Consider the following 21,021-nt stretch of genomic DNA (forward strand, 5'->3'; position numbering starts at 1 on the left):
TTGCGGGATTGTTTGGATCGGGCGTCGGTCGGGAGGGCAAGCAGTCGCAGGACGAGCCGGTGGTCTGTCCTGAGCGATGGGGGATCGACTGGGTTGGGTTGGGTTTTGGGTTGGGTTGGGCGAGATCGCATCCAAGCCCGACTCTGAAAGCCCGGCTCGGCCAACCAGAACACAGCCTCGGTGTTCCGTGCGGCTGTTCTGTGCAGTCTGCCGGGACGGATTGCATCGCGCCGGTTCGATCCGCCACGTGTGACGTGGAGCATGGGTCCCTGGCGGCCATCTCCGACCAGGGCCAGCAGCCCTCCAGCACGTCGCCCTTGGGTCGTCCGTCCTCCAGAGTCCACCCGTTGCCCACACAGCTCTCCATCTGCTCGACAGCGATTCGCCCGTCATGTCCAACGAACTCGGTACGTGGAAAGTGCTGCATTCCGATGTGCGTCGGCGGCAATGTCCGCTTGCGCCTCCTCAATTGTACCGCCCCGATTACCGCACATCGATGTCATGCGCTGCTGCTGCTGCTCGCTCTCGAATCCACTGCGCTGGCTGACATGCACGTATATCTCACCGATCCGCTCGCAACAACCCGTCTCCAGCCCTGCTCGAGACAGTCGAGCTCCGTCTCGCCCTTGCCGATACGGACGAAAAATTCGAAAAGAATGTGGCGACCTTCCTGGCCCCCGTCATCCTCAAGCTCGACAGTCCCAACGAAGCTGTCAGAAACAAAGTCATGTCCATCTGCGTCCACATCAACAAGCGCCTCAAGTCCTCCAGCGGCATCAAGGTGCCCATCGAAGCCGTCCTGAAGCTCTTCACCGATCCTGCCACCTCGGCGCTCGTCAAGAACTTTTGCCTTGTCTACTTGGAGATGGGCATGCAGCGCTGCAAGATCGAGGCAAGTGGAGCGAACCCAGGTTGTCGTGGCTGCGAGTGATGATCCGTCAGCTCAGATGAGGATAGTTTCATCGCAGCCTCCAGCCGTATGATCAAGTCGATGAACTCGATCGCAGGGTCTCACAGTCCATCTGGCGTAGAGTGTCCGTCGCTCGCTGCCAGCAGCGACGGGGATACGACACAGCCTCGCTGTGGACAGGGGATCGACGGGGCTGGCTATACAATCCTTCCTTACACATCCAATCCATCACCTACTTTGGCCCCAGGACCTGCAAAGTTACGTCCCCCAGCTGCTCGCCAGGATCGCGGAGAGACCCCTCAATCAGCAAACGACCTTGTTCCAGATAACGTTGCCGGTGGGTTTCGGGCGACGGCGCTTTCGAAAGTCGTGCAAGCACACATGCACAGGATAGTAACGGCAGGGAAGCGAAAGCGAGCCCGGGACAGGGATGCTTTGGAGCTGAAGGCTTCCCTACCGATACTCCTGGATGCAGATCCTTGCAAAGTACACGATTCCGACCAACGTGAGCGCCAGCGGCAAGATTCTTGAGCCCACGCAGGATCCCCTTGGCTTTCTCCAGAGCCCCAAGGACGCCAAATTCCTCCTCGATAAGATCCTGCATGTGGTGCTGTACACCGTTCAGCCGAGCACGCCAGCGCCAGGCACTGGAGGGTAAGACTGTTGTGAGGAGGGGAGCCGAGATTGACGCATGGCGCGGCATTTCTAGGGAGTAAAGGCTTGTGGGCGGAGCGGTGGAATCACCGATCAGGTGGCCTGTCGCTTTGGCGAGTCGTTACAAGCGGAAAGTTGACGCTGATACCACCTGTAGTGCCTCCTCCGACGCGCAGGCCAGGGCGCTGCCTGCAGGCTTGTCTCAAAGCGATGTGCAGTTCGTCACATCTGGAGGCAAGGCAGCCTTTACGAGCGCCCCTACAGAGCTCAAGGTCCTCAAAGTCTCCTTGGTCAAGCTTGTAGCAAACAGCGCTGTGTTTCCCGAGTCCCTGGCCCTCGAGACTGAAAAGTATCTGATTTATCTTTTGGCCCAAGCGGATGCCAACCACGAGGTCATCTCGGCCGGCGAGGACGCCATGAAGCGCCAAAGCAAGCCCGACTTTGAAAGCGACCATGTAAGGAGTGTCTGCAATCGAGCATCTCTGGCAGATACGAGCACATCCCAGATGGCTCTGAGAGATGCACTGACGACACCTACGCTTTGCAGTTTGTTGCACGTCTCTACGAGCTCTATCTTGGCACACAACAGGCCACAAAAGGTGTGTTTGCGCGAGGTTGAATGCGAAATGGAGCTGGGCTTGCTTGCTTGCTTGCGAGCAAACCGTTGCATGCCAAGGTGGGCTGAGCCATCCATGTATCCATGTGTCCACAGGCCAGGAGGCAAACGTGCGTGCGGGTGCGACCGTCCAGGCCAAGCACAAGATTTTGGGCTGCCTGACCAAGTCTGCCAAGGCGACCAACAAGTTTCCCGCCGTCATTCAGGTCATCTTTGACAGTCTCTACCGTAGGTCTTTTGTTTGCGGCGGAGGGTACGCTTGGCGGAGCGAGTGCATATCACGCACAACAACACATTACGCACATATCGCATCGTACATCGCACATACAGCCCGACATTGACGCTGATTGTCGCCTTATTTGTTCAGACGAAAAGACCACCGCGAGACTCCGCAATGCCGGCATGTCCTTTGTCCAGTGGGTTGCCAGAATGGTCAGTATCCAGGGATGGCGAGGGAAAGTAGGCATGCGTGTGCATGTGCGCGTGTCTGTGCAAAGTGCAGGCGTATAATCACAGCTTTGGGGGCTCTGTCGGAGGTATTCATGCCGGTATTTAGTTGGTGCTGACGTTTGCAACCTCTGTCTGTGTCTTGGGGGTGGGGCTCAGGCCACTGACGAGGTGATCAAGCCCGTCGCTCCAATTGTACTGTCTGGCCTCCTCAAGTTTATTGCTGACCCCGACGAGGGCACCATCGCTGCGAACGAAAACGAGAACCTGCGTGGATTTGCTTATGAGGCAATCGGACTCATCTCCAAACGAGGTAGTGCACTTGCTGATGCCTTTGGCAGTGGATGCGGTGGGCCATAAACTCCCTTTCGAATGGCGTTCTAATGCGAGTGCTCTTGCGGACTTCGCAGCTCCCGAGCTGTTCATGGCCGACGCCACGATTCTGTTCAATCTCTTCAAGGCCGTCTCGACCGAGCAGCGCAACGTCCGTGTGTCGGTGCAGGAAGCACTTGCGAGCATGATCCCGGCGTATCAGAATGTCGTATCGGACACTGAGAAGAAGCTCGTGCTCGAAGCACTCTTGCTTGAAAACATGGATAAGGTATAGTTCGAGCACGTTGGTCTCTCTGGCTCGTGTGGGGAGATATACTTGCAGCACTGAACAGGTGCCGCCTTGAGCATGCTTGTGCATCTGATATACCAGCGACGGACTAAACTGCGCCTGTTGAACCCGCGATGTGATTGCACCACGTCACTAGCCCGAACACCAGGCGCGATACGTTGCGGCAAAGTACACGAATGCCCTGTTCCCGTTCTCCTATCCGCTGGCTCGCTACATCTGTCTCCAGCTCTCGAGTGACCCCAAGCTTGAGGTCCGAGAGGAAGCGCGCAAGGGCTTGCGGTTCCCGGAGCCCCCTGCTGTTGCTGCTGAATCCGATTCCGAGTCATCGACCGCAGCCGAGGTCGTGCGCGAGTACCGCGCAAAGTTGGTCGATTTTGAGAGCATGTGCAAGCTGCTTCTCGAAAAGTCTCGTAAGAACGCATCCACGGCGTCCAGCGGGATCGGCGGTGGATCATCGGCCGCCATCAAATATGTGGGCAGTCTCAGCTCCGAGACCTACTCCAACGCGCTGGGGTTCTTGAGAAACATGCTGATTCTCAGCGCGGATCCGAGAGCCACGCTTCAGGAGTTCACTTCGTCCAGCACCAACAGCTCGATTGTTGTCGAGCGAATCGCAGACTATCGCACCAGACAGCTCTATCGCAGCTTTACGAACGACGCTTGGCGCGGTGAGAAAGCCGGGGGTCTGGAAGCGTACCTGGAGCTAATTGAACTGGCGCTCAAGTCCGAGGCCGCAGGTAAGGTGCACGGTGCGCCATGTGACGAGCTGAGGCCGGAGCTCGGTTGTTTATTAGAGCAGCCGGAGGACATCTGGAGCGGCAGCTATTGATGCCAAGGATGTGGTCCGACGAGCGGCACTCCGCATGGGTGCAGACGGGGAGACTTAAATGCAGCAACAGGGGGAATATGCCACCCATGGCTGTGGCCCGGAAGACCCTATGCTGACACTCGACTGCCACATAGATTCTGCTTTGAAGGCCGTCGCGGCGTTTTGTCTGCAGGAGCTGGTCTCGATGTGTTCGACGTCCCTTACGAAGACACTGGTCCTGAGCACCGAGTGGCTTGTTGTAAGTTTCGCTGTCGTTGTGCTGCCGGTCACGCATACGCCAGCACAATCTGATTCTTGCCTGCGTTGTCGTGGCACTCTGGCGACAACAGGGCTATCTTTCGGCTCTGAAGGTCGAGACCAGGACTTCCATGGCGCATGTGCTTGGACTGGTTGCCACGGCTGATCTGGGCAACGCAGATGCCGAGTCGGAGCGGCGCCGGACCGAGCTCAAGACCTTGATTGAGAGTCTGTGCGATACCATCAAAGATACATCCAAGCAGGTAAGCGACGCTGCCTCCGCAGCTGACTCGCAGGCTTGGCCATGCTTCCGCCTCTACCTTACACGGACTTTTGCCTCAGGTTACGCTTGAGTCGCGCAGTGGGAGCGTCCTTGCTCTGGGGTACATCATTGGGCGGCTGCACTATCGCTACCGGGAAGAAACGGCCTCCATATTGCCCGCTGAGCTCTATCAACGTTCAGTGGAGACGATCGCCGATGAGCTCGAGTACGCGTCGACATCAGCCAACATCCGGATCACCGGGGCTGCCGTGGCCCTTGGCGAAGCAAGCCGATACGGCCCGTTGAGGATTCCTATGCAGCTTGAGGGCGAGGGCTCTGATGCCAGGGCTGCCATTGCGGCTGGCTCTCCGGCGGTCCAGTCGCCTCTGGTGGCGACCAGTCGCAAGTGGTCGCAGCAAAGCATTCGAACAAAGTTGATGAATCTGGTCAAGGGAAGCAACGACGCCAAGGTGGGTGGGTCATTTCAAGCCGATGGATACGCTGCACGTGCAGTGCCACCTATATGTACCTAGACAAGGACAGCGCTGCCGAGACCGATTAGGCACTGCCGAGCAGCGATTGACGTTAACGCTGTGATTCTATTCAGATCCAGGAGCAATGTGTCGCAACCCTCGGACACCTGGTTGCCGGCAACCGCGAACACAGCGACGCCGTTCTGTCTTTCTTTTACACGCTGGCCTCGAGCCTGTCCAAGCAAATCGAAATCCACTTCAACATTGGCGAGGCCATCTGCGCGATAACCTGCGGCTGGGCATCGACCGCGATGAGCGAGTATCTCGATGTTCCGGGAGCCACGCCGATCCAGTCGAGCGACGAGCAAAATGCCGAGACATTGCAGGCTGTCTTAAAGCATTGCTTCAAGGAGGTCCAGCCCTCTGCGAGCCAGGCATCCAAGAAAACCGTGTGCGTGTGGCTCCTGTGCCTGGTCAAGTTCTGCGGCAAATACCCTCTGGTTAAGGTTGGTTGCGATCGCTCTCTGGGCACTGGCTTCTGCATGTTGCTGCAGTGTTTGCGTGCTTGACAGGATCGCTCGCCCTTGGCTGACAGACAGGAAATGGTGCCGATTGCAATTGCAGGAAAAGCTCATGCAAATCCATGGCGCATTTTCATCGCTCCTGGGTGACAGAGATGGTGAGTTTTGTCTGTGCTCGACTGTGTTTGCGGAAAATGCATAGGAAGTGGGACCAACTCGACGAGCCAAATCATGCCACGGGCTCAGTCCGCGGGGCTCTGGTCTGTGCTCGAGATACGACGCGTACCATCGAGCCTAGCTTGCTGACGCTGCTTGATCAGATTTTGTCCAGGAAGTGGCCTCCAAGGGCATCGGCCTTGTGTATGAGCTCGGTGACAGCAGCATCAAGAAGGAGCTTGTCTCGACCCTCGTGTCGACTTTCAGCGAGGGCCGCCGGATCGCACCTGAAAGTGTGACGGCCGACACCCAGCTGTTTGACGATAACACCTTGGGCACGACCCCGGTCGGTGGATCGCTCACAACCTACCAGTCCATCCTGTCGCTGGCTTCGGACATGAATCAACCCGATTTGGTCTACAAGTTCATGTCCCTTGCGTCCCACAACGCCATCTGGAACTCCCGTCGTGGCGCCTCGATGGGCTTTGGCATGATCATCTCGTCTGCAGAGGCAGAGCTCAAGCCCTATCTGCCTCAGTTCCTTCCCAAGCTGTATCGCTTCCAGTATGATCCCAACGTCAAGGTCGCCGAGAGTATGAAGTCGATCTGGAGCAGCCTCGTCAAGAATCCCAAGAAGGAGATTGATGAATACTTTGACGTGATCGTTAAGGATCTGATTCAAGGACTCGGCGATCGGATGTGGCGAACACGCGAAGCCAGGTAAGCCTGTCACCGGCAGAAGGGAAAAGTTACACCGAGTATCATTGCTGTCGAGGAGAACAACCTGTGCGTGGCGAACCACTCGACGATGCACTGACGGCCCCGATGTCGCTACTCGCAGCTGCCGTGCCCTCGCCGATGTGCTGGTCGGACGAGAGCTCCACCAGCTGGAGCCTTATCTCCAGGAACTTTGGATCATGTGCTTTCGAGCTCTTGACGATATCAAGGAAAGTGTCCGAACGGCCGCGTTCGCAACCTGCAAGGCTTTGACAAACATAACCCTCAAGTACTGCGACCCCGAGCATGTGTCCCTCAAAGCTGGGGCCAAGATCATGGACACTGTGATTCCGTTCTTCCTGGTAAGGACTATGGGGTCACGCGCAGCGCTTGCTCGAATCTTGTGGTGCAGCGTGTCGACGAGCACTGACAGCTACGACCACTGCACAGACCAAAGGCCTTGGATCGATGGCCGAGGATGTGCAAAAGTACTCCCTCAGCACAGTGCTCAAGATCTGCAAGCGAGGCGGGGTGCTACTCAAACCCCACATTTCTGAGATTGTTGGCGTTCTGCTTGAGAGTCTCAGCACCCTTGAGCCACAGGCCATGAGTAAGTTGCTGCGCTATAGCAGGTGCAAGCGTGTGCGCCCGAGTTGCCTCATTCAGTGCCGATCGCAAGATCGCTCTGCGACAGAGCCTCCACTATTCGGCTAGATAGAGACTGACTGAGGCGGCGGGCCGCACAGACTATCTCTCCTTTCACACAGACAAGTACAACATCAGCCAAGAGCAGCTGGATACCACCCGACTGAATGCCGCAAAGATGTCTCCGATGGCAAGTGCAGACCCGCTGTGAACGGGGCTTGTTACGAGTAGCACGTTTGGGCACTCCTGCTGACAGGAGGGCTTTTGGGTGAATCGAGACTGCTGCTGACCAAAGGCGCACTCGCTCGCGGGCAATGTCTGCAGATGGATGCCATCGAGGTTTGTCTGGAGCAGATGGATCAGGCAACGATCGATGGGTTTGCCCCCAAGCTCGTTCAGATCGTCCGCAGAGGAGTCGGGCTTCCCACGAAGGCAGGCAGTGCGCGCATCATCGTCTCGCTCACGATGAAGCATTCGCGCGAGCTCCAGCCCCACGCCGATGCACTGCTCAAGGCACTCAGTGGCGCCATCCTCGATCGCAGCGCGGCCCTGCGCAAGGCTTATGCTGTGGCATTGGGATACACTTGCCGCATCTGCACGCAGCCCGCGCTGAGCCGGCTGTTGGACCACCTCCGCAAAATCTACCTGGAGGACGACGACGAGGAGAAGCGATCGGTGGCAGGCATAGCGATTCTCGAAGTCTCGCGCACCGCATCTGACGCACTCGCTCCCCTGCGCGGCGAGGTTCTACCGCTGTCGTACTTTGGCTCGCACGATGCCAGCCCGGCCCTCAAGGACATCTGGAAGGACATTTGGGCAGAAAACACCGCGGGCACGACCGGGGCGGTCAAACTGTACCAGAAGGAAATGATGGAGCTCTGTGTCGGGCTGCTGCGCGAGAGCCCAAGCTGGCCCATCAAGAAGCAAGTGGGACTGATGATCTCGTCGATGGTGCGCCAGATCGATGCTGGGTTCTCGTACCAGATGGACGTTGCTGTTCCACTGCTGATTGAGGCTCTGTCCGGTCGGACCTGGGATGGCAAGGAAGCCGTTTTGGAGGCGCTGATGGTCGCCAGCACCACATGCAAGGAATGGCTCAACGCCGAAGGCAAGGCCAGGCTGAGCGAAGTGACCAAGGTCAGTTCCCCCTCCCCGCACAGCGCTGTTGGGAGGAAGGACGAGGATGGGGAACAACAGTGATGGAGATAAGCTTTTTGGTCGACTCACATTGCTTACTGCGGACGGATGGCCAGGTGATGATCCGCGAGGCCAAGAAGAACAACAAGAGCTATCGCCGACTCAGTGTCGAGTACCTCGGCAAGTTTGTGGCGGGCCTCGAGCTCAATGTGCTGGATGATGTATACGACCACCTGGTTGGGGTTGCAGCCATGACCGACGCCGACGAAGACATGGATGGCGAGGAACCTCGCGAACGTGCCTTGATTCTGCAAACCCGGGCAAATGCATTCAAGGCTCTGGGCCAGTGTTGGCCCAAGGACGCGCAAACGCAAGGTGAGAAGCGAACGGGGTGTGCGAGCAGGATGCGGGGATACGGCGAGACGAAGCGAAACGAAGGATGGATGGAAGTAATGTGTGTCCCGATCCGTGTGCTGGACAAACGTGGACCGACCCGCTCTGCTCGATCGACCAACTTGCTCTGATCCCGCCATGTCTGGACATGTGCAGCCAAGTATTCCAAGGAGCTCGCCCGGCTGCTGAGCAAGCACGTTGATCAAAACGTGTGGACCGTGCGCCTTGGTGCGCTGGAGGCCCTGCACGACTACCTTGAAGCGGTGTATATCCACAACCCGCTGATCTTTGACGGCACTGTCGTCGATGCCATTGCCGATGCCCTGGTCGCGTCGTTCCAAGATAGCAAGGTAAGGCGAGGCAAGCCCCTTCTTGTACGAAAACAATGTCTGGCGGGATACTGATGCTGCTGGACTTGCTCTCTCTTCGGGCCTGGCCTGTGTGTGTGTTGACGAAACCAGTACACTGCCGTACGCGAAAGTACCGTTGCCGACCTGAAGCTGCTGGTCGAGCGCATCGAGGGTAAGCTCCGGGCGGCTGCGAGATACGGGAGGCGAGATGGGAGATGCCAAGGCGGCGATGCGATGACACTAACGTTGGGGCTGTGTGGGCGATACGGATCGCAACGCAGGAACGGATCTGCTCAAGGAGCCGGCGCGAGAGAAGATTCTGTCTGGGATTGCCCAGGTCCTGCAGAGCGAGCCCACAGGCGCAGCTGCCGAGACGCTCAAGGAAGTGCGGTCGACTCTGTCCAAGATGCAGGAATAGGAATATGGGTCCACGCACAACACGGATCGAGGGGGAACGGGATGGCGGCCGGCTGGTTGAGGAGTAATACTGGCCACAGCCCGAGAAGCCACCGCGAACATACAGACTCAATACACGCCCATCATGGTTTCGCACAACCTCGGACGGGGGAGGGACGCAGTGTGGGAGTGTGTGCTGTGAGTGCAACTCAGTGAGCGTGTTGTGGGAGGTGTCCCGTTGGCACGAGAACACGCTGTAAGTATGAATACATCAAGAGCATGTCCCAATTACAGATTTATGAGAAAGAAAGAGGCAAGAGGAAAGATAATCACAGAAATGGAACTGATGGCATGCTGAACACGCTTTAGAGCTTGTCGTAGTAGCGGTCGAGAGGAGGGATTTCCTCGGGAAGACCCTTGCGCTTGCGGACGGCCATCATCAGCTCCTGGATCTTGGATCCCTTCTCGATGGGCGAGCCACCCATGAGCTGCCAGTGATCGAAGATCATCTGGGGGAAAGCCTGACCACCGGTGGCGGCACGGAGATCGGCGGTGAAGCCGAAGGACTCCATGACGGGGAGGTAAGCCTTGACCTGGTAGAGAGGGGTTCCGGGGGTGTTCTCCTGCGAGACGACGTGGCCACGGCGGGTGTTCAGGACACCGTAGATGCCACCCATGGCGTTCTCGGGGCACTGGATGTCAACCAGGAAGACGGGCTCCATGATACCGGGCTCGGCAGTGAGGACGGAGGCGTAGCAGACACGTCTGCAGGTGGGGATGATCTGGCCACCACCACGATGGATGGCGTCAGCGTGCTACAGGGGGAGGGACAGAGTGGAGAGTTAGGAGCCGTCCTACACCGCAGCAAATCACGGACCTGAACAAGCAGAGATATGGGCAGCCAAGCGCGGACACAGCAGCAGTACATACCAGGACGACATCGAGGATGTTGAAGCGGATACCGCGCATGTTCTCTTCGGCGATACAGCCCTCCTTGGTGGCCCACTGGAAGGCAGCAACGCACGAATCCTTGATTTCGTTGAGGTACTGGACACCCTTGGTGACATCAACAAGCATGTTGGGGCCGGTCGAGTCGGGGCCGAAACACCAGATCTTACGGGCATCGGTGACGTCCCAGCCGTAGGTCTCGGCGAGGTAGCGGGCACGGGCCTTGAGTTCATCCTTGGAGCTGACCTTGCCCTCATCAATCTCGCGGCTGAGGTCCTCCTGGAGGGGAAGAGCCTTCATGAAGATACGGTTGTGCTTGTTGGGCGACTTGGACAGACAGACAATGTTGGACTCGCCAGTGACGGTCTCACAGTACTGGACGACGGGGTCACCCTTGCGGAGGGGGATACCGGCGTGGTCCTCCTCGAGATCCTTCAGGCAGATTTCCAGGTGGAGCTCACCAGCACCGGCAACAATCATTTCACCAGAATCGGAGGTGTAGCAGAGGACACAGGGGTCGGACTTGGCCAGGCGCTTGAGACCTTCGACAAGCTTGGGGAGATCAGAGGGGTTCTTGCACTCGACGGCGACACGGACGACGGGCGAGACAGAGAACTTCATGACCTTCATGTTGTGGGCGGTGGTGGAGGTGGTGATGGTTCCGGACTTGAGCAGGAACTGGTCAATGCCGACAAGACCAATGATGTTACCGGCAGGGCAGTCGTCGATGGTCTCGACCTTGCCACCCATCATGAGGACAGTGCGCTGGATGGCCTTCTCGAAGAGATCCTTCTTCTCGCCGGGAATGAAGGCGGGGCCCTGGATGCGGACCTTGAGACCACCACGGACGGTGCCGGAGAAGACACGGCCAAAGGCGTAGAAACGACCCTTATCAGAGGTGGGAACCATCTTGGAGACGTAGAGCATGAGGGGGCCGTTGGAGTCGCAGTTGCGGATGGCAACAGCGCACTCGTCGTCGTTGGGTCCCTCGTAGAGAGCATCACCACGGTACTTCTGGGCGGTGGCGGGGGAGGGGAGGTGGATACAGATCATCTCAAGCAGGGCCTGGCCGGCGGGCAGGAAGTTGCGCATGGCGGTCTTGAGGAGAGCCTTGCCTTCCAGCTCCTTCTCGTCGGACTTGAGGGCGATGCCGAGCTTCTCGAGCATGGTCAGGACCTCCTCCTTGCGGCCGTTCATGGTGGCGTCGAAGATCTTGAAGATGGGGTCGAGGATGAACATGTTGAAGGCACGCTCGAGGGGCTTGCCATCGGCGCCCTCGGCCTTGGTGGTCCACTTGCGGGTGGCGGGGTTGAAGTAGTTGTCACCCCACAGACGGGTCATCATCTTCTCGCGGTCAACACCGAACTTCTTGGAGTAGCGGCTGGCAAACTGGCGGAGGGTGAAGGCCCAGCCGTGGAGACCAGAGCCGAAGCAGACGGTGCCCTTCTCGGGGTAGACCTGGAGATCGCCGGTGACCTTGTCAAAGTAGGTGGCAATGACGACGTTGACGTTCTCGATGGTGCGGCGGAAGGTCTGGTAGAGATCTTCCTTGGTGATCTGCAGCTCGAGCAGAGCACGATCGACCTTGTTGATGATGACGACGGGCTTGATGCGCTCACCGAGAGCCTGACGCAGGACAGTCTCGGTCTGGACACAGACACCGTCGATGGTGTCGACGACGACGAGGGCACCGTCGGTGACACGGAGGGCAGCAGTGACTTCGGACGAGAAGTCAACGTGGCCGGGCGAGTCAATCAGGTTGATCAGGAAATCGTTGCCCTTGGTCTCCTGCTTGATGTCGGGGAGGTCATCAGGGTTGAGCTGGAAGTACATCGAGATGGCAGTCGACTTGATGGTGATACCACGCTCCTGTTCATCGGCACGGGTGTCCATAGCACGGGCAGTACCGGCCTTGCCGCTGGAAATGATACCAGCCATACTGAGCAGGGAGTCAGTAAGGGTACTCTTTCCGTGATCGACGTGGGCAATCACCGACATGTTGCGGATGTTGGTGGGATGGTCCATGAGACCACGGATCTGGAGGGAGAAGCGGCGGCGAGACCAGCATCCGATTAGCGTCTGAGCGGCCCTGCGAGCCGGGTGTGCCTCCAATGCAGCCGCAGGCAATCGGCGCAACCGCGGAGCACATCATCGCCAAGTCGACTCCAAATGACACTGTACACACCTCTTCGATAGTGAAGTTGACCTGCAGACATCAGCAGAGTGTGCGGTTAGCGTTTGTGTGAGTGTTGCGAGCGCTGTGCAGCGCAGGCCGCAAGCAGCGAAATGCAGAGAAAACCATCTCGGAATCGCGCGTGAGGCCAGATGCTGAGCGAGATTTTTTGAATTGCGAGTTCCGACGCCGATCGGATGGATAGGCCGATGGATAGGCCGATGGATGCATGGATGGACGGATGGATGGATGGATGGATGGGCCGATGGATGGGGGGTGTGCGCTCGCGGCAGCTTACCATCTTTGCTGATTTCCGTCGGGGTTGGGCAGATCAAGGTGGATGCAGATTGCCGACGAGGCGTGCTCGCGGTGCTTATATTCGCGACAGGCGGCGCAAGCCCCCGCCCGGCTCCAGCCAACCGCCGCGCTCGGCTGACTGCGACCTTCCATATCGGGAACGCGCCTGCTGGCTGGCTCGGTCGCATCAGAAAAATTTTTTTCTGATCTGAACGACGCGAAGGGGGGGGGCAGCCAACCAGCCAACGACCCCACAGCGCATCGTGAATCAGACGGGCTGGGGCGTGGCATCGCCAGCCAGGCGGGAGGGCCGACGCAGACGGGACAGCGAGGGCAGGACGGGCTGGAGAGGCTGGAGAGGGTGGAGAGGCTGGAGAGGGTGGACGAGCAGAGCCATCGGGGGCATCCAGACACCGCCGCGGGTGGCCCAGCACAATGCGACAGGCTCCGGCAGGTCAGCAGGCGGGCCTGGGAGGCAATTGTGCTCTGAATCGCTCGCTGGCGGGGCTGCAAACGCAATGGCGGCCGAGGGCGAGCCACGAGGACCGTCTGCAAGCGGGACAGCGCGGGTCGCTGCGGGCTGCGGCCTCGGCGGTTCTGCACGGCAGCTGAATTCCATCCAGCATCGGCACGGATTGCTGTCCCTGGCAACGGCGTCTCACTACTGCCCCACTCAGTTTGCAGAGCGCAACACACATACGCGGCATTGATGGACGAAGCCTGATGCTGACAAGCCGGCGCTGAGACATTGAATGCGACGACGCAGTTGTATTGACCCTTAAGGATTTACAAGCCCATGCGATGGCAAATCGAGATACGCCGCAGCAGACATGGTGGTTGAGCCTGCTGCGGCTCCCGACGACCCAGCACCCGCAATGCCGCGCTCGGTTTACCTGCGACGCTTTGAGGGGCGATCTTCCCATCCAGCAACCAGAACCAAATGCTGTGCGTGCAGCTGACAAAGCGAGCAGAGCGTTAGCATCTCATTCCGAGGAGTGCCGCAGCAATCGCCAGTCGTGCTGGCTGCATATCAGAAATTTGGGTTTATAAGAATAACATTATCGCCCTAGTAGAGGCTTCTAACTGACGTGCAAATGTCTTGTGATCATCAGGAAGCAGCCATGCCGACGCGGTCGCTGTTCGCAGGGCGGGCACCTACCTTCTGGTTGCGGAGGAGATGGATGATGACGGAGAGACCTGGCGAGAGAGCTGTGCGCTGACAAGAAATACTCTGCGAGCGCCGATCACACCCATACAGCGGGTGTGAGAAAAAACGGGACGCATCGTCTCATTCAGACAAACACGGCGCAGTCGGATCATATCACACACCCGGTCAAGTGTCAAGTCATTTCCCTGGGTGTGAGGGAGGAGGACACAACGCAAAGAGAAAAACGCCAGAGGAGCAGATTTTATAGGGACTCCAGCGCCAATCACGGTCGTCTGATTCACACAAGCCACGCAGGTTGTCCGTGTGGAGGTGTCTCGTTTCGGAAAGGCGCGTCGTAATGAATTTCATCTGCCGGTGCTGCGCGCCCACCGGCCAATCGCTGTCCGCGGCCATGTCTCGCTTTCGCAGGGCCCTCGCCACCCTGGCAGCTCCGTTCGTGCGGCCTCCAGCCCGTCGCATCGCCGTCGCATCGCCGTCGCATCGCCGTCGCATCGCCGTCGCTGTCCAGGGCAACCCACCCCCAACACCAGCGACTCTGCTACGAGAGACAACGGACGGTCCTGCCCCTGCCAACCAACGAGCCTCGGCAACCGCGCGGATACAGCAATATTACCACAATACGACAGTATCCCATCGAAATCCGTCCGAAACCACCACACCCGGCAAGCAGACCTTGGCCCGACCTTCCCAGAACTGTGTCATGGACAACCCAACCGCCCCTGGAGCAGTCTCTCCGCCTCAGCGAGAAGGGAGCCGAGAAGACATTACCACGCCCTCCTCCGCTGCCTCGGCGTATGCGGCTGTGCCGGTGCCTGCCAAAGGTGATCACTTGGCCAAGCGCTGCTCTCGACGGCGATGGCCCAACATGTGCTGCAGAAGGATGGCCGGTCGGCTCCACACTGCAAGAGTGAAGAGGTGGAATGCCGTCGTGGGCATCGTAACGAGTGCTGATGTAGCTTCTCTGGTTTGTCGGGAACGCCCGGGCGGCCCGAACACCACAAACGACCAGTTGTCGTCCGGCTCCGAGCAACAGGGAATGCGCCGATCCTGAAGCAGAACTCGTTCAAGATCACGTCGTCGCAAAAGTTCCAGATCGTCATCAACTTTCTTCGGAAAGAACTGGGTTTCAAGCCCTCGGATTCGGTGGTGAGTCAGCGATGGCTGCGACGCGGCGATGCAGATGGATACCAGAGGGTTGGCCGTGAGTCTGGAGGATGGAAGTGTGCTCGTCGCAGGCTTTGGAATCGAATAGAGTCGGATTTCCAGAATCTGGAACAAGCCCACACCACCAGGAACGCGGCGCAGGATCGAAGACTTTGAATCTGAGGACAAGCAAGCAAAGAGAGCCACAGGCAAGACGCAGCGACGTGGACAAGGTTCACAGGGGAGCAGGATCCGATGCAACAGGAAGATAGCGATCCGCCACGGTCGGTGCAAACGGCAAATGTATGATATCGAGGAGTGCAGAATCAGAGGCTGCCATCAGGTGATGCTGCAAGTCATTGGGCTGTGCACCGACACAACATACATCAGGAGGCGGCTACCCTGCCTTTGCCATGTCATGGCGACATCCCGGCGACGACCTCTCTCCACGACTAAGCCATACAACCATGACGGTCTCCGAACCAACAACATCGGATCGCGTCGATGATGCAGCGCCGCCGAGAGCGTTACGTCTCGCCACGCTTCGCCACTGCATGGACCAAGTGCAGTTGCATCGCCTGCCAACCGCCCCCTCGAAGGCCGTGCACATTCGGAGTCCCCCCACCAACAGGACATATACAACCGGGCGATTCGACGGGACAGCCGTCTCGCCGCCGTTGCGCAGGGACTCGACCCACGACGACTCAGCCGGCTGACGCTTCTGGGACACAGTTTCTCTACATCAACAGCTCGTTCGCGCCTGCACCAGACGAAGTCGTCTCAAACCTGTACAAGGTATGGACGATACGTATCAGTCAACCGACTCGCGGCTGCTCGGCTGATTCTGGCTCTCCGGAGATCCGTGTCGCACCGGGCGGGCAGGAGTCCCATCACCCCTTCGCCTCACCTCCGCCGCTGACGCTTTTGTTTCTTGGCCCACTCCAAACCCGATCGCGGGCGTCTCGTCGGTTGCCGTCGGCCCGTGCTGTTGTACTTGCCGGGGGGCGGGGGCAACACTCGCAATCCGCGGGCGATCCAGTGTTTTGCCGTGGACGGAAGTTTGATAGTCAACTACTCACTTACCACGGCGTGGGGATAGCGCAACTGCCAGATCGGCACGCGAGCCGCCCGCCTGTGTGGTTTTCGGTGGCGATCGAGGCGAGGCGGGCAGCCCACGACGGGATGGGCTTGTGCTTGTGCTGCTGTGGGAGGAGGCGCTGCGGTACCAGTCGGCCCAGATGCAACGCCGACAGCCCGCCAGGCTCATGGCCAACGGAGACAGGAAGCCGAACCCGCTCCACTGTCGCCAAAACCATGGCCATCAACACGAAGCCAGACACCGAGCACGCGCTTGAGCCAGGGAAGGCGGGGGGGACAAGGAGAGGGGCGAGGGTATCCACAACCACAGCCACAAAGCGCGGCTGGGGCTGCGGCTGGGTCGGGTGTCGCGCTCGTGCACCGGTGCAACACGGAGATACGTGGCGTGGCGACACGCACGCGACGATTGGACAGCGACGCGCCGTGTGACGTGCCAAAAGCCACAAACGCGTCCACGGCGACTCCATACAGCGCGCCGTGGCTGTGGTTGTTGCTGTGGCTGTTGCTGTGGTTGTCGTTCGGATTGCATTCCAGTCTCTCACCGATGCACCGGACCGACATCCGAATTGCTATCGCTTAACATTACGCCATTTCACAACATTCTTACCTTTCATACCATTCTCACCTTTAACAACTCTCACACCTTTCACACCACCGACACCACCGACACCACCGACACAAACAAACACAACCACCACCACTGGCCCAACAAAGAAGGCACACCGCCGCGCCCGCGCGCACACCCGCACCTCTGCCACCGGCCTCGCCTCCCTGCGACGGATACAACCGCTCCACCCGTTCTGCTGCTATATCTGGCCTGCGTCCCCGCCGGCCTTGGTTTTGTGTCGACCGCTTCCAACCTTCCATCATCTGCACTCAGAATCCTTTCCTCCTCCTTCCCGTCTTCGTCGAGCATGCCGCGAGCCCCCAAGAGGTACGCCCAGATCGCGCACCGCCCTTTCGCACTGATATTTGCCTCCTGGTTTCCATCTTTCCGTCTCCCGTCGATCGCTTCATCGTCCGTCGATCTCTTCATCCTCCGTCGAGCTCTTCATCTCTCTGTCCATCCACCTTCCACCAAATATCCTAACGCTTCGTCTCACCGTTTCCTTCTCCATCCTACAGTGCCGACCGCAGCTCCCCACTGGACCTTGAGCAGCGGCGCCAGCGTCGACGAGAGTATCGTCAGCGCTATGAGCATGCTCGCAAGCTGAATGGCATGCGCGGCCACCCCGTCAACCTGAAGCCGCAGCAACGCCAGCATTTTGAACGCAAGGCCAATAGCAACGGTGGCGAAAGCCCAGAGAGCTACTCGAACCAGCTCGAGAATCTGCTCGACCAGTTTGTGCAGATCCAGACGGCCTCGGTCCGCTACCGCTTTACCGACATCTCGCTCAAGAAAATCCGCCAAGACCCCACCGACCAGCCCGAGACCGAGGACAGCAAGAAGCCGTGGCGCCTGTGGCTCAAGTCCTCGGTCCTCCAGAAACTCACCCTCCTCAAGAAACACTGCTCCCCACCCGTGGGCTCGTGCCAGAACAAGTACAAAATCACATACTCTGAGTTTGTCGAGCTGCTCATCGAGTTCAGAAAATACGGCGTTGACGAGTCCGTGAGGGTGCGGCTTCTCGAACCCCTCCCGGACGACACCCCCGATTTCGTCACCGAGGTAAGGCGGCTCTCGCAGCACCACCCGCTCGTTTGGCCGTTGGGAGAAGCACCATGACCTCTCCCTCCCCCAGCGCACGCACATTCGTATGCTCGGACAAATGCCGTCGTCGCTGTTGCTTTGCTTGCCGTACTCACCTCGATGCCTGTCACCTCCTGTTCTCCCACAGTATGAAGCCATCATCCCGACCGGGCCTTCCGACACCATGATCGACCCCAGCGCCGGTGGCACCCAGCTCTTCTTGGCCGAGACAGAGGTCGATATCGGCATTGCTCCTCCGTCTCCGCGGACCAGCCCCACCACCGCCGACTCCAAGCCCATCTCCAACCGCGAATCCTCCGTCAGCTCTTCCACCAGTACCATTTCGTTTCCACATTCAAATACCCCCCTGTCGCCCCAGTACTCGCCATATCCCTCCGTCTCTGCCCACTTTCCATCTGCCGCAGCCACATCTCCCTTCTACCACCCCGCCCCTGCCTCGACTCTGCCAGCTGGGTTTCAGCTCTCCGAATATCCCGTTCCCTTTTTTCCTACCACCACCGCCGCCGCTGCTGCCGCCGCCACAACTGGCGCATCCCCTGCCCTCAGCCTCTACTCCCACCTCAACACTCCTCTATTCCACGAGTCACCCCACGACCACGCAGTGGGATGGACCGATTCGTTCGCCTATGCTGCCCCCACCCACAGCGTGGCTCCCACGCCCTTTCTCCCCCCCGAGCTCTCCTCTGGGGCCCTTGACTCGGACTATGTTGCCGCCTTCTCGGCCGCTACCAAGGCTCAGTCCATCCCGTCCTTTGCACTCGTCTCGGGCCTCGCCAGCACCAAAGCCTCCGTTCCCTCCCACATCATGACCCCGCACATCACGGCCGAAACCGTGTCGGACATCACCAATGCTCACCTCTTCAAGGACATGCAGCCTGTCCACTTGGTCTCTCTCGGGCACCCCAGCCCCATCGACCAGTCGCACTTCACCTCGGTTTACTCGGGCGATTACCCCGACACTCACCACACGCTCTATCCTTCCCAGGAAGATGTCTTCTCGTCCGGCGAAGTCTTTCTCGGTGGCCTGCCCGTCGATCAGCTGAACAACCCCATTGACTATGGCGACGAGTTCCCGAGCTTTGTCGAGCCGAGCGACAGCACTGGCAACACGTACATGGCCATGAGCCATTCGGGATCCACCAACTTGGGCCTGGACCCCAACAGATACATTAACGGCCTTGATCCCCTGCAATCGGGACTGCCGGCTTTTTCGATCCCCGCTGGTTTTGCGGCCATGGGCTCTTCCTACTGCCCCCCGTCAACCTGCTTCGACAAAAACCCCCAGTCCAAGACTTTGGCGCAATCACGAGTTGCTCGCCAGCAGCCTGCAAAGGCAAATGCCGTCGACACAGCCGCGCCGCGACAAAAGCCCGAGATCCCCAAGATCCCCGAGGCCTCCAAGGCCTCTGAGCGATCCAAGGGTGGCGAGCGGCCCAAGATTTCCGAGCGCACCAAGCCTGTCGAGCCACCAAAGGCTGCGCGGTCCAAGGTCTCGCTCAAGTTGGATGCCAAGGGCCAAGTGGTTGAGCGCCGCCCGGGCCTTGCTACCAAGCCTGGCCAGAAGAGTCTGCCCGTTGTCTCCAAGAGTCCCAAGAGGGAGGTCCGCCGTGAGCGCTCGACGCCCCTGTCTCCTTCCGCACAAAGCCCCTCAACTGACGAGAAGCCTGCCCCTCCCCCTGTCTCTACTGCCCCCGCCGCCGGGAGCGAAGACGTGAGTAACTTTGTCAGTGTCCCAGCAGCTGGGCAGCTGGACTAAGGGTCGCCGTACAACCCGTCGCTAATACCGTCCATCCGTCCATTCGTCCATTCGTCCATCCGTCCATCCGTCCATTCGTCTTTCCTTCCCTCCCTCTATTCCTATTTCCATTCCTCTATCCACTCCTCCTCTCCTCCCCTATCCCTCTTTCCATTCATCCCTCTATCCATCCACCCACAGGCCCTCGTCGCCCAGATCCAAGCCTTGTCCATCGATAGCTCCAAGCAGGTCTCCCCGACCACCGAGAGCACCTCCTCGTACGAGCTCATCATGGACTATCTGACCGTTCTGACACCCAAGGATGTTGGCGACAACAAGAACTGTGTCATCCGGGACCACGAAAAGTACTTTGCCGTCTATGAGTCGATTATTGCAAAGATTACGATGCTGCGGAAACTCCGCACTGTCACCGAGGCCGAGATTGCAGAATGGTACCCGTCGTTCCTGGTCCGCTGCAGCATCTTCGCGGGAGAGGATGCGTATGATTTTCGCTCGCCTGAGAGTTGGGTGGGCAAATCGACGGACTGCCACTCGCGCTCCGCCGTGATGCCAGTGGATACATGGTCCTTGGCAACCACCGTGCCATATGAGAGCTAACCATCCCTCCGCCCCTTCGCTCCACAGCTTGGCCGACTGGATCATCATCCTGATGGAGACGTTCAACGAGTCAAGCGAGGTTCTCGAGCCTTTCAAGTTCTTGCTCTACCAGATGAGTCGGATTGATATGGTCCGACCCAGCCTCGTGAGCTCGTTTGTCGAAGAGTCCAGGACCCACGAGCCGGAGGATGCTCCCCAGAGAGGACTGCTGTCGCCCCAGTGCATCCAGCGAGTAGCTTCACCCGCGTGCTCGGACTGCACGTCGCCCCCGCCCGTCACCTACGGCTTCAGCGAGGACGACTGATCTGATCCCGTCCGATCCAGTCCGATCCAGTCTGATATGGCCTGATGTGTGCCGGGCGATCCCCCACATGCGCTGTGCGCTTGTGTTTGGTCCGGCTTCCCCCTGTGATTCTGTCTGCCCGTCTGTGCAGTGGGTCTCCCTGTTTTTTTTTCTCCTTTGGCCTTTCTGGATCGATTCCGATGCGCTCAAACCCATCGGTGCGCATGGCTCTCAGCCAGTCTGTAGCCAATTCGTCCAACTGTCGTCGCCTGGAGCCCCCACCCATCTTTTTTGTACCTTTCCTTCCTCCCCCCCTCACTCACTACTACTACCACCTCCACCACCCGTCGCCGCTGCGATCGTAGCGTCCTGAAGTTATATGGATTGAAACAATACAGCATTCTCTTGTGACAAAATGACAAGTGTGCACACGATCTTTGGACATGATGATATTTGTGATCGTGAATCGTGAATCGATATCA

The 21,021-nt window shown here is 58.7% G+C and overlaps 4 protein-coding genes across 4 annotated transcripts; 3 read left to right on the top strand and 1 right to left on the bottom strand.

Moving 5' to 3' along the window:
• The first annotated feature begins 321 nt into the window (after nt 1–321).
• On the top strand, nt 322–9,549 carry BJ171DRAFT_519710 (proteasome stabiliser-domain-containing protein). Its single transcript, XM_053112369.1, has 25 exons — nt 322–407; nt 594–892; nt 1,158–1,247; nt 1,386–1,564; nt 1,722–2,019; nt 2,112–2,163; nt 2,277–2,408; nt 2,548–2,612; nt 2,787–2,940; nt 3,038–3,228; nt 3,386–3,986; nt 4,213–4,316; nt 4,408–4,578; nt 4,658–5,047; nt 5,185–5,556; nt 5,675–5,729; nt 5,892–6,447; nt 6,569–6,806; nt 6,895–7,054; nt 7,191–7,279; nt 7,414–8,226; nt 8,343–8,601; nt 8,776–8,969; nt 9,081–9,141; nt 9,251–9,549. Exons 1-25 carry the CDS (start codon nt 392–394, stop codon nt 9,385–9,387), a joined length of 5,676 nt encoding a protein of 1,891 aa, XP_052963140.1. The 5' UTR covers nt 322–391; the 3' UTR covers nt 9,388–9,549.
• Nucleotides 9,550–12,873, bottom strand: BJ171DRAFT_519711 (P-loop containing nucleoside triphosphate hydrolase protein). The gene is made up of 4 exons (XM_053112370.1): nt 12,785–12,873; nt 12,499–12,519; nt 10,296–12,350; nt 9,550–10,180 (listed from the first exon to the last, which is right to left on the bottom strand). Exons 1-4 carry the CDS (start codon nt 12,785–12,787, stop codon nt 9,731–9,733), a joined length of 2,529 nt encoding a protein of 842 aa, XP_052963141.1. The 5' UTR covers nt 12,788–12,873; the 3' UTR covers nt 9,550–9,730.
• A 2,086-nt stretch (nt 12,874–14,959) lies between these two features.
• BJ171DRAFT_427932 (ubiquitin-like protein Atg12) lies at nt 14,960–16,193 on the top strand (the record flags this gene model as incomplete). Its single annotated transcript, XM_053107833.1, has 3 exons — nt 14,960–15,097; nt 15,827–15,889; nt 16,134–16,193. Coding segments are annotated over 3 exons (261 nt in total), but the record flags the coding sequence as incomplete, so codon positions are not given.
• An 856-nt stretch (nt 16,194–17,049) lies between these two features.
• On the top strand, nt 17,050–20,955 carry BJ171DRAFT_519724 (uncharacterized protein). Its single transcript, XM_053112371.1, has 5 exons — nt 17,050–17,126; nt 17,318–17,861; nt 18,031–19,614; nt 19,840–20,090; nt 20,284–20,955. The coding sequence occupies exons 1-5, from the start codon at nt 17,107–17,109 to the stop codon at nt 20,558–20,560; spliced, it is 2,676 nt and encodes an 891-aa protein (XP_052963143.1). The 5' UTR covers nt 17,050–17,106; the 3' UTR covers nt 20,561–20,955.
• Nucleotides 20,956–21,021: the final 66 nt, after the last annotated feature.

The sequence above is a fragment of the Polychytrium aggregatum genome (assembly GCF_025602895.1).
Source record: "Polychytrium aggregatum strain JEL109 chromosome Unknown BJ171scaffold_43, whole genome shotgun sequence".
In the NCBI taxonomy this organism is placed as follows: Eukaryota; Fungi; Chytridiomycota; class Chytridiomycetes; order Polychytriales; genus Polychytrium; species Polychytrium aggregatum.

What these genes read in the sequence shown, in the direction of transcription:
- BJ171DRAFT_519724 (XM_053112371.1), top strand. Translation starts at nt 17,107, where the DNA reads ATGCCGCGAGCCCCCAAGAG. An exon ending in ATGCCGCGAGCCCCCAAGAG is followed by an intron (nt 17,127 to 17,317) that starts GTACGCCCAGAT and finishes TCCATCCTACAG; the next exon opens with TGCCGACCGCAGCTCCCCAC. An exon ending in GAGGCCGAGATTGCAGAATG is followed by an intron (nt 20,091 to 20,283) that starts GTACCCGTCGTT and finishes TTCGCTCCACAG; the next exon opens with CTTGGCCGACTGGATCATCA.
- BJ171DRAFT_519711 (XM_053112370.1), bottom strand. An exon ending in TCAACTTCACTATCGAAGAG is followed by an intron (nt 12,351 to 12,498) that starts GTGTGTACAGTG and finishes TTCTCCCTCCAG; the next exon opens with ATCCGTGGTCTCATGGACCA. An exon ending in ACATCCTCGATGTCGTCCTG is followed by an intron (nt 10,181 to 10,295) that starts GTATGTACTGCT and finishes CTCCCCCTGTAG; the next exon opens with CACGCTGACGCCATCCATCG.
- BJ171DRAFT_519710 (XM_053112369.1), top strand. An exon ending in TGAGCACCGAGTGGCTTGTT is followed by an intron (nt 4,317 to 4,407) that starts GTAAGTTTCGCT and finishes TGGCGACAACAG; the next exon opens with GGCTATCTTTCGGCTCTGAA. An exon ending in GCTCCTGGGTGACAGAGATG is followed by an intron (nt 5,730 to 5,891) that starts GTGAGTTTTGTC and finishes CTGCTTGATCAG; the next exon opens with ATTTTGTCCAGGAAGTGGCC.